This window comes from Platichthys flesus, chromosome 6 (genome assembly GCF_949316205.1).
Source record: "Platichthys flesus chromosome 6, fPlaFle2.1, whole genome shotgun sequence".
Lineage (NCBI taxonomy): Eukaryota > Metazoa > Chordata > Actinopteri > Pleuronectiformes > Pleuronectidae > Platichthys > Platichthys flesus.
Genome location: NC_084950.1, coordinates 9,339,861 through 9,351,516, shown reverse-complemented (window position 1 = coordinate 9,351,516; position 11,656 = coordinate 9,339,861). Strand labels below are relative to the sequence as shown.

At 43.5% G+C, this 11,656-nt stretch overlaps 2 protein-coding genes across 4 annotated transcripts; both read right to left on the bottom strand.

Annotated features, from left to right (window-relative positions):
* Nucleotides 1-681: 681 nt before the first annotated feature.
* LOC133954900 (arylsulfatase A-like) lies at nucleotides 682-5,950 on the bottom strand. Of its 3 annotated transcripts, none has more exons than XM_062389453.1 (9): nucleotides 5,861-5,950; nucleotides 4,833-5,106; nucleotides 3,551-3,791; nucleotides 3,221-3,439; nucleotides 2,980-3,149; nucleotides 2,644-2,768; nucleotides 2,113-2,240; nucleotides 1,910-2,012; nucleotides 682-1,818 (listed from the first exon to the last, which is right to left on the bottom strand). In XM_062389453.1, exons 2-9 carry the CDS (start codon nucleotides 5,060-5,062, stop codon nucleotides 1,523-1,525), a joined length of 1,512 nt encoding a protein of 503 aa, XP_062245437.1. In that variant the 5' UTR covers nucleotides 5,063-5,106; nucleotides 5,861-5,950; the 3' UTR covers nucleotides 682-1,522. The 3 variants fall into 3 exon arrangements, with proteins under 3 accessions (XP_062245437.1, XP_062245439.1, XP_062245438.1); XM_062389455.1 differs by having other exon boundaries at nucleotides 4,833-5,103; nucleotides 5,861-5,941; XM_062389454.1 differs by lacking the exon at nucleotides 5,861-5,950 and adding an exon at nucleotides 5,282-5,526.
* An 833-nt stretch (nucleotides 5,951-6,783) lies between these two features.
* On the bottom strand, nucleotides 6,784-11,140 carry LOC133954899 (arylsulfatase A-like). The gene is made up of 8 exons (XM_062389452.1): nucleotides 10,834-11,140; nucleotides 9,627-9,867; nucleotides 9,284-9,502; nucleotides 9,043-9,212; nucleotides 8,421-8,545; nucleotides 8,150-8,277; nucleotides 7,962-8,064; nucleotides 6,784-7,870 (listed from the first exon to the last, which is right to left on the bottom strand). Exons 1-8 carry the CDS (start codon nucleotides 11,061-11,063, stop codon nucleotides 7,575-7,577), a joined length of 1,512 nt encoding a protein of 503 aa, XP_062245436.1. The 5' UTR covers nucleotides 11,064-11,140; the 3' UTR covers nucleotides 6,784-7,574.
* Nucleotides 11,141-11,656: the final 516 nt, after the last annotated feature.

Here is an 11,656-nt window from a genome sequence, read left to right as displayed (position 1 = left end):
GTACATTAATTAAAAAGAAATAATAAAAAAAACTAAAAGATCACAACCAGACCAAAAGGCCCTAAAGATTAGAAAAACACATTAAATATCTGTGATCTGCAATAATTTTATTTCAGTGTCTTATGTTTCCACGTGAGGTGTTTATCCCAGTATCTGTCACACAGGTGGGATTTGGGTTCCATAAGGTCTCTATGAACGGGCTTCAGCAGCACATTGAGGGCATATTTGTGAATACGTGACACACCCACCAGATTACTGACCTATCAGCTGTTAGAGCTGAAAAGTGACTGAGTCAGCTGTCGCTGATAAACTCTATTGCCAATTGTAATAATCACCTTTGACCTCCGACAGCATTCCCCATCACTGATCTGTATCTATTTGCTTCTGATTATGATTTTCTACCTTGTTACAAATCCTTCCTCACTTTCAGCTACACATTAGCCGCTGAGACATACATTAACAGTTAAACCAAACTTTTGACTTCACTACATTAACAAGATTCTTCACTGTATACCTAGAGCAAAACCGTATGTGACAGAACCAACATATCCTATCTTGTATCTTCAAAAACAAGGACTTGTAAAATTAAAGGGAAAAACTAAGAAAAATGACAAAAAATATAAATCCTTCTGCCTTGTCATGGATCTGGTCTTATGAATAAAATATATGCTTGATGTCCAAAACCTTTCGTGTCGTCTTTATTGTTCACATCCACTCTTTTTTGTCTGATTGAAATTTCCTGCAAAACATTTTTACAAATACCTCCATAAATCTTGAAAAACTTTTGATGATATAGAATGTTGAACTTAACATTTCATAATGGATCAATTAAAACTAGAGGGGTGGTTAAAGACTGCAAATCTCCACCAAGGCCCCAAAGTCCCCTTATGAAAGTATAACAAAATAAAGTAATTCACAGCATCCATTTTTTTTCTGATGTGCACTTGATCAGTCCCCACAGAGTGCCTGGTTTTTTAAATCAAGATCAATTAATATTCATGTGGGAAATAAACTAAAATGTTTTTTAAAAACCAATCTCACAAACAAACATTTTTGGATGAGCCCCCTGAACATTTTAAGGGTTCTTTCCAACCCTTAACACATCCTTCCATCAGGTTTCCTGGTAACAGTAGTAATTTGTGCCTGATCCCACTAACAGAAATAGAACCATACCTTCATTGTCGTGCATTATTTCCTGCGGTGAGGATGATATGTTTTCTTCTGGCTTTGTTTCTCTGTTCTTTAGTTAGCAGGATTTCTCAAAAAATACTGAAACTTGAAATTTTGTGTGGGAGCCGGAAATGACCCATGGAAGAATGGTAGGTCCAGATAAATGTGATTTCCTCACTGAGGAAAAGAGACTATTTGCAAAATTACTTTTCAGTATTTGTCGTACTGAAACTTAACATTCCAAAACAAGAAGCTGAATTGCATAATTTCAAAAATCACAGCCTATGAGCTTTGAGCACTTTGTACAGTAAAATCAGTCCAGTAGCTTCAGCCTCCCCACACATCTGTCCCATCAGCACCGGCAGCAGCTGGGTTTGGGGGTACACTGAGGATTGCAGCAAGGCTCCAGGTTGCGGTCTATTCCTTTTGATATCTGGCTCTGCCCAAACACCATGGAGGCTTCAAACTGCTGCTTGACTCTCTTCATCCTCTCCAGCAGGGCTTGGAGGTCGGGTTTACCCTCCAGAAAGAGAGGGTAGTTCTCAGAGGGGTCAAGCTCCAGGTCGAAAAGCAGCGGGGGGTCGTGGGCCTTGAGAACAGCGAATTCTTGGCAGTCTTTGTCCGGGGTCGTGCTGCTTTTGATTGAACCTGATGCAAAAACACATGAGTAACCACAAGTCAATTCTACCTCAGTTCTGATGGTGGGATTCTGCTTTTGAGCAGATGTGACCTTTGTTACCTTGAGTGTAGTAGTGGGCCTTGTACTTCCCCAGCCTGAGAGCAAACAGACCATACATCTCACTGGCGTCTGTGGGGTAGAATATCATCGTCTCCCTTTTACTCTGCAAAACAAGATTTGAAGAATAAAAACATCATTGAAATTCATCATAATACATCATCTTGGTTTTCACAAAATCTGCTGCAAGGTGTGACACCAGCTACCTTTCCTTGTTTGACAAGTAACTCAGTCATATCGACTCCATCCAGCATCACCTGGGGCAGTTTGGCTCCTGCCAGGGTTGAGATGGTGGGGAGGATGTCCAGAGTGCTGGCCAGCTCATGAGTGATACCTAAAGAGAGGCACGCAGAAAAAGTTACATTTAAATGGGTTTTACACAAAAAAAGAGTGGAACACTACGGAGCACATACCTCCCCCAAGGCCAAGCAGTCAATTTAAATCCCTTTACATTCAAGCAATCTGCACCAAGTTTCACTCACTCAAAAATATCAGTTCCCTAAATGTGACAGATTTATCCTTTCATCCAGATCCATGAATTATCCCCACCAAAATGTTTCTTCTCCGACTGAAGTTTTGTGGCAATCAGTACAAAACATAAAAATGGCTTTGTATATGTGATTGAAACATGCAAAACCATCAAAATGGTCTTTGAACTGATATTGGCTGAGCTTCCTTCAAAGAATAAATGTGCACCAGCTATGGTCTGTGTGGAAAGCTGACCCAAGAGTCCTCACCTGGTTTGATGGTCCCTGGCCAGTACGCGATGGCTGGCTCCCTCATGCCCCCCTCATACGTGGTGCTTTTCCCACATTTCAGAGGGCCAGCATTACCGCCACGGGACATACGCATCAGCTCAGGTCTGCACACAGAGCGACAGGAATAACAAGTTTGATGAAGGACAATCAATGAACCAGACGGCCATAAATCCAATGATATGATGATAAATCTAAAGATATCATAGAACTTGACGTTCGAACAGAGGCTAATGTTCCACAGCTTCTGGTTTTCAATTTACAGTAGGAAGGAATGATTCCAGGCTTTCGATTCATTTGAATAAAACACAAACCAACCCATTGTCTGCAGAGACGAAGACCAGAGTGTTGTTGATGACTCCTGTCTTCTCCAGGGCTGTCAGTATGTTTCCGATAGTGTTGTCAAACTCCAGCAGAGCATCTCCAAATGGGCCCCTTAAAGACTTCCCGGCGGCCCCTTGACCAGCATACTGGGGATAGTGGGTGTGCTGGAGGAGGAAGTGGAGAGTGAAGTGCTTCCACAATCTATGAAAACATACATTCAACATGTGCTACTTACATGAGAGGGATAGTAGAGGAAGAAAGGTTGATTCTTCTTGGCCGATGTGGTGATGAAGTTGGTTGCGAAGTCACTGTACTTATTCTCCAGGTCCAGGAAGTCGACCGGTTGCTGCTTGATGACGTCATTGTACATTAGCGGAACAGTTACTGCACCGACATCACACAATCCAAAACACTTCACATCTGGAGGGAAACAAGTCAAGTTCTGACAGGGGCCCTGGGGGACGAACAGGCACAGAGAAAAACACATTCAAATTCATGCTACACCCAAAAAAAGATACTTTAACATATACTATCACAGAAACTCTTAAAACTCAATCACACTAACCTGGTCATGGGAGTAAGGGATCCCCATGTACTGGTCAAACCCCTGCTTGGTTGGAAGGAACTTGCCATTGGCCCCAAATCCCAGGTGCCACTTTCCCACGGCAGCTGTGGCGTAGCCCAGAGGTTTCAGGACCTCAGCGATGGTGGTCTCGTTCAGAGGAAGACCGCCTATAGAGCCCGGGTATAACACTCCTGGGTAGATGCCGGAGCGAGTCTGGTAACGTCCCGTCAACAGTGCCGCTCTGAGAAGATGTCACCCAACAAGGCATTTAATAAATGTGTCTCTGTTTCCTGGCCACATTAAAACACAACAAGCTCTGAGTTTATATTAACCATTTTATCTTAGGCTCCAACACTGTGGAGGTGGGGGGGGACTGGGAGAGCAACCGCATCTGCACCACAGATGATCAATCAGCACAGGTGAGAGCTGTTAGCTGATTGGTCCTCACACTTAAAAGGCAGCGTCTCCGCTGACTCAGGGCGCCTCAGGCACTGGAGAGAAGTTTATATTTGTTCACATTATGTTTATCAGTAATCTTTTAGCTAAAATAAATGATTCAGAGGTTTAACCACTTGCTTTGAGGTAAATTCAGTTTTTCATATACTCTTAAAGTTCCTAAAGTTATCAAATATGTGCTGATTTGTTTCTCCAGCAGTATTAAAGTCTGATTTGTCTTCTAAATGACGGAGCGTAAACTACTTCAGCAGGGTTTCCAGTCTTTCTGAGAAATTATTCTCCAGGAGTTTATTTCTGTCATACAGGACAGAAATTGGTCATAAAAATGATCATATAATTTACAGAGAGACCTAGAATTGACCCATTTAACCTCCTTTTCATTCCTACTTTGTTAATCATGCAGGGCTTATGATTAGAGTCTCAGTTACAGGTAGCTGCTCCAACTATCACTGCTGACTGTACAATATTGACCATGGTGTGTCTACTTAAAACGTGACAGTCACTTTAAACACTGGCTTTTGAAGAAGGTCCATAACAATCATCTGCTCTAGCTCCATATCAATATAGTAAATCAACCTATAAGCTGCACTTGATGGTGAGTGTTGTCATAGGTTGAAGCCTCTAGTTATAGGAGACAATAGACCTGTCACACTGCACAGCTTCTGAATAACAGTGAGTTAAATTTAAAAGAAAATACATCTTGACCTTTACGTAGGAAATCTGGATAAGAGGCTAAAATATTTTATATTATATTATATTATTGTCCATGTTCTCCGGTATGAGTGTGAGCCTGAATCAGCCCCAGTGTGTGTAAGAGCCCCGGCACCTGGACGGGCTGCAGGCCGGGCTGGAGCAGTAGAAGTCGGTGAAGCGGAGTCCTCCCGCGGCCAGACGGTCCAGGTTCGGGGTGAGAGAGGTGGGGTGTCCGTAACAGCCCAGATCCCCGAAACCTAAATCATCGGCGAAAACCAGGACAAAGTTCGGAGGAGCAGCTCCGAAGCAGCAGGAGAAGCAGAGAGAGGAGAGGAGGAGGAGGAGGAGGGAGGTGAGATCCATCCCGAGACAACTTCTCCAGCTGAGGGAAGAAGATCAGGAACCTGCTGCATAAACAGGAAACACAACAACACGTCACGTGTCCTGTCGCGGAGAGTCGATGTCACGCACGACTTACTATCTCATTATTATGACTAAGTATCTCATTATAATTAGATAGATACTAAGTCATAATAATGAGATACTGACTGTGGGCGGGCGGCAACAGAGCAGGACAGCCACCTGTCTCGCGGAAGTGAGCGACGATGCATCGAGTCAGTGACACAACATAATCGATTCATGTTTTCTGCTCCGTTCATTGTCTAAGCGATGTGCTCCCTCTTTGTCATTATAACCAGCGCTGCTCCAGGATCAGAACAGACGCTCATGAAAGGTCCGGTCGACCTGTATGTGTCGGAGTCTGTTTCCGCCTCACTTCTCCTCTGTCCTGCGCTCCCTTCACACTTTAACAATAAACACCAGCACTGATCACAGGTCATTAGGACACGTGCAGGACTGACGTTTACTTTGTTTGTTTGAGTTCATGAGACACATGTTTAAACACTGTGTGCACGTCCCCCGCTCAACACAACACGAGACGTTACGCGCCTCGCATAGTGAGGACATTAGGGTTAAAGTGACGGAACGATCTGGAGTTACACACACACACACACAGAGAGAAACGCACACTCCCGCAGACAGACTCTGCAGTCAGTATCTCAAAATCGTGAGTTAACTGTGTCATAATATCGGCCCGTCACTGTCTGTAACCCTGATGTCCTGACTGCGCGCGGCCTTTAAGAGGAGCTGGAACACACTCACCTGTGGATTCGAGCTTCTCTCAGTTTCTGTGAGGATCTTTCTCAGCGTCGGGAGCTCAGTCTGGAGGGCGGCAGAGACCCGAACACTCCACCCACCGACACACTGCAGCCAGTCCAGGCAAAGTAGCGCTTTATGACCGACTAATTGTAAATTAAGTTTTTTTCAACATCGATCATTTCTATGAGGTGTCCAGAAGAACATACTAAAAGTCCTAAGAAATCCTAGTTGAGGAAATATGTTTGATTCTCATCAATGTGGGCCAATAAGACCATGCAACAATACACCCCAATGTGGCTATTTTTTTTTCCTTTACTCCTATCAAAATGAACCTTTACACAAGAAAGTACCCATGAAAAGTAACTTTTTTTGTATTATAATTTTCTTTAATTTGAATATTCACATGAGCTCCACACTTATTGAATATGTCCTAATTTGCATTGGCAGAAACACCATTCATATGTATTACAAATACATCAGCCCAATCTTCATCCAATCTTCCCAGTGCCAATGGGTGATGGCAAAGCTGCTTTTAGACTGGCCTCTAACCTGAAAACCGCCTGGCTTGCTGGTACCTGCCAGGGGTATCCCCCCCTGCCCCGGTATAGTCTTCAGAGTAAAAACGTTGATCTTCAGTATGTTGGTAGTCAGAGAGGTCCTGAAGCCAGGCATATCAGTCTCTCTCTGAACTTATTGAGCAAAGTGTTTTTATAGAACTATGAAATATCCAGAAATTAATTGATATGATTGTTCAAATGTTGGACTTTACTTTGAAAAATCTCCAAATCTATACAGTAAAAATGTTTGATCTTCAGTATGTAGGTAATCAGAGGTCCTGAACACAGGCATATCAGTTTCTCTCTGAACTTATTGAGCAAATCGTTTTTACAGTACTTTGAAATATCCAGAAATTAGCTACTTGAAGCTAAAAATGTGTGACTTTTATTTAGTGAAATCTCTGAATTGATACAGTAAAAATGCTATTCATAAAAATTACACCTGAGACGATATATACTTCTAGTGAATATAATCCAATCCATTTCTTTTTCAATATATGTGCTCCATGTCAACAGTTTATTTGGAAAAAACGCTTTGGATGCGTTTACCATAAATGTCAGTATATGCGCGGAGTAGAATTTCTGTGTCGGCTGATTTGACCAAAGAGATGCGAGTGTCGGCTGGCTTGACCGCAGTGCCTGACAAGTGCTGCTGCTCAGTTGTGGGAGGTAATGAAATGTATTTAACCTCAGGGGGATTTTGAGTTTTGTGCTGTCCTCTTCCTTAGAGGAAGTTATTGTTTATCTTCTTTAATATTTTCTTTATTAATCTACGTTACACATTTAGATTTTTACCTTTCAGTGAATTTTGTGAAGGAGCCGGGAATGACCCATGGAAGAATGGTAGATCCAGATAAATGTGTGTATCCATGAATGTTCCACTGTCTTTAACACAGTAAGATAGCGTTAGCCTTTTCCTACTCTGGTTGCTCTTCTAATTTGAAATATAATCAATATTAACACAAAACAATAAGATTTCCTCACTGAGGAAAACAGATTATTTGGAAAATTACTTTTCAGTATGAGTAATACTGAAACCTTAACATTCCAAAAATAAGTAGCTGAATTGCATAATTTCAAATATCACATCTTTCGAGCTTTGAGCACTTTGTACAGTAAAATCAGTCCAGTAGCTTCAGCCTCCCCACACATCTGTCCCATCAGCACCGGCAGCAGCTGGGTTTGGGGGTACACTGAGGATTGCAGCACGGCTCCAGGTTGCGGTCTATTCCTTTTGATATCTGGCTCTGCCCAAACACCATGGAGGCTTCAAACTGCTGCTTGACTCTCTTCATCCTCTCCAGCAGGGTTTGGAGGTCGGGTTTCCCCTCCAGAGAGAGAGGGTAGTTCTCAGAGGGGTCAAGCTCCAGGTCGAAAAGCAGAGGGGGGTCGTGGGCCTTGAGAACAGCGAATATTTCACAGTCTTTGTCCGGGGTCGTGCTGCTGTGGGTGGCACCTGATGCAAAAACACATGAGCAACCACAAGTCAAAACCACCTAAGTTCTGATGGTGCGATTCTGATTTCGAGCAGATGAAACCTAGTTTACCTCGAGTGTAGTAGTGGGCCTTGTACTTCCCCAGCCTGAGAGCAAACAGACCATACATCTCAATGGGGTCTGTGGGGTAGAACATCATCATCTCCCTTTTACTCTGCAAAACAAGATTTTAAGAAAAACATAAAAAATTCATCCTAATACATCATATTGGTGCTGCTGCAAGGTGTGACACCAGCTACCTTTCCTTGTTTGACAAGTAACTCCGTCATATCGACTCCATCCAGCATCACCTGGGGCAGTTTGGCTCCTGCCAGGGTTGAGATGGTGGGGAGGATGTCCAGAGTGCTGGCCAGCTCATGAGTCACACCTAAAGAGAGGCACGCAGAAAAAGTTACATTTAAATGGAGGGGGGGGGGGGGGGGGGGGGGGGGGGGGGCACAAGACCTCCTTGATGTAATGTGACTGAAACATGCAAAACCATCAATATGGTCTTTGAACTGGAGTCCTCACCTGGTTTGATGGTCCCTGGCCAGTACGCGATGGCTGGCTCCCTCATGCCCCCCTCATATGTGGTCCCTTTCCCACATTTCAGAGGGCCAGCGTTACCGCCACGGGACATACGCATCAGCTCAGGTCTGTACACAGAGCGACAGGAATAAGCAATTTGATCCAGGAAAAAAAGGCTGATAAATTAAACTTTTTCCGAATCCCGTAGGAAGGACAGCAAAAACATATTTTCGATCTACAAATGCCTTGATCGCGTTTCTCTGTTCCTCTTTCAAAATGAATGCGCTGTCGATGTCTTCTAAAACAGACTCAATAGCAGCATCTGCACCTCTCAGCTCTCCAGCGGCAGGCATGTTTGTTGAAAACTAATTCAACCCAAGCGCTCTTTGGTGACATGGTTGATTACGTTACTGTTGATCATCTGTCTATAATCGTATAAAGCCCGCCCTGACGATTTGATTGGTCCGACCAGCTTCTGTTCGGGAATAGTTTCTCCCCAACGGAGCAATGCCAGACCGAACTTCCCGACCTCAAATGTTGTGGGCTGGGCTAAGTTCTTCTGGCATCCAGGCTAAGAAAGTGCAAATACAGGCCTTCAATTCATTTGAAGAAAACACAAACCAACCCATTGTCTGAGGTGAAGAGGACCAGAGTGTTGTTGATGACTCCTGTCTTCTCCAGGGCTGTCAGTATGTTTCCGATAGTGTTGTCAAACTCCAGCAGAGCATCTCCAAATGGGCCCCTTAAAGACTTCCCGGCTGCCCCTGGACCAGCATACTGGGGGTAGTGGGTGTGCTGGAGGAGGAAGTGGAGAGTGAAGTGTTTCCACAATCTATGAAAACATACATTCAACATGTGCTACTTACATGAGAGGGATAGTAGAGGAAGAAAGGTTGATTCTTCTTGGCCGATGTGGTGATGAAGTTGGTTGCGAAGTCACTGTACTTATTCTCCAGGTCCAGGAAGTCGACCGGTTGCTGCTTGATGACGTCATTGTACATTAGCGGGACAGTTACTGCACCGACGTCACACAATCCAAAACACTTCACATCTGGAGGGAAACAAGTCAAGTTCTGACAGGGGCCCTGTGGGACGAACAGGCACAGAGAAAAACACAATCAAATGGATGTTACACCCAAAAAAGATACTTTAACATATACTTTAACATATACTATCACAGAAACTATCTTAAAACTCCATCACACTAACCATGTCATGGGAGTAAGGGATCCCCATGTACTGGTCAAACCCCTGCTTGGTTGGAAGGAACTTGCCATTGGCCCCAAATCCCAGGTGCCACTTTCCCACGGCAGCTGTGGCGTAGCCCAGAGGTTTCAGGACCTCAGCGATGGTGGTCTCGTTCAGAGGAAGACCGCCTATAGAGCCCGGGTACAACACTCCTGGGTAGATGCCGGAGCGAGTCTGGTAACGTCCCGTCAACAGCGAAGCTCTGAGAAGACGTCACAAAACAAGGCTGTTATTTAACAGAACAAGGATGGACTGGAAAGTGTTTATAATCAGTAAAAAGCATTGATGAATTAATGGTCTTTAGTGTATGGGTTGCAGATAAAAAACACGAATTATCTAAATGACAAGTCAGAGCTGAACAGTGACTGAGTCATCAGTCACAGGAAAACTCTTATTGTGTCTGGACGATTCCAGTGATCACCTACTACCCACAGCTCTTATCGTCCCAGATCATTTAGGTCATCCTCACACCAACAACAACCCTTTCACAATAACTATTAGTCAAACCTTTGTCAAACAGCTGAAGGAGACCGAGCATTTCCATGTAGTTTCTCCAAAAGCTTTGGAATAGTCTCCTGCCCCCACAGGAGGTCTTGTCCCACAATCGACAGTTTTAAATCTACTTTAAAACTTTTTTGTTCCTGCTTTTAATACAGCCTGATTCATTTTTGTTTTATATTCTTTAATCCTTTATGTCTTCTATTGCATCTTCCTCTCACAAAGTCGTAGTTTGGACACCCCTGCCTTAAGGTAAATTCAGCTATCACCTCTATAATTCTAAGTCGTTTTATCATCATTTTTTGTTAATCTAATAATTTCAAACAGCTACTTAAAACACTTTAAACACTGGCTTTTGAAGAAGGTCCATAACAGTCGTCTGCTCTAGCTCTATATCAATGTAGTAAATCAACCTATAAGCTGCACTGGATAGTGAATGTTGTCATAGCTTTGTGTAACAGGTGATAATGGGTTGAAGCCTCTAGTTACAGGAGACAGAAGACCCGTCACACTGCACAGCTTCTGAATAACAGTGAGTTAAATAAAAAAATACAACCTGACCTTTGCATAGGAAATCTGGATAAGAGGCTAAAATATATTATATTTTATTTTATATTATATTATATTATTGTCCATGTTCTCCAACATGAGTGTAAAAGAGCCCCGGCACCTGGACGGGCTGCAGACCGGGCTGGTGCAGTAGAAGTCGGTGAATCGGAGTCCTCCCGCGGCCAGACGGTCCAGGTTCGGGGTGAGAGAGGTGGGGTGTCCGTAACAGCCCAGATCCCCGAAACCTAAATCATCGGCGAAAACCAGGACAAAGTTTGGAGTAGCAGCTCCGAAGCAGCAGGAGCAGCAGAGAGAGGAGAGGAAGAGGAGGAGGAGGGAGGTGAGGTCCATCCTGAGGCAACTTCTCCAGCTGAGGGAAGAAGATCAGGGACCTGCTGCATAAACAGGAACCACAACAACACGTCACGTGTCCTGTCGCGGAGAGTTGACGTCACGCACGACTAGGAAATGTAGTCCCTTGTAGGATTATGGACTACACAAGACCTCATAAGACAAATTATATATGATTTTTAGCTGTATAATAATTTACAATGAGTATAATTAATGAATAAATAATGTGTGTGTGTGTGTGTGTGTGTGTGTGTGTGTCTGTTCCTGTTCCTGTACTTGTATCTTTGTGAGGACCATTCTAAGCATAGACCCTGCAGTGTTGATTGATTGATTATTTATTTAAGCCTCGGAAAACACATTGAGGAATAAGACCCTCATTTACAATACAAATTACAGAGAGAGTAATTTGTATTCTTAAATATTGATGAATGAAGAAAAAATTGGGATCCAGCAGAAGCGCACTTTTCTCATTCAGGACAAAAGGGCCAGTGCTTGAGCACCACTAGGGGTCTATCTGTGCACGTGCCTGTGTGTCTTGATAGTTTATATATAAACTGTTTACAGTTCCCTGTGGTTTTAAAATGAGAGGGATA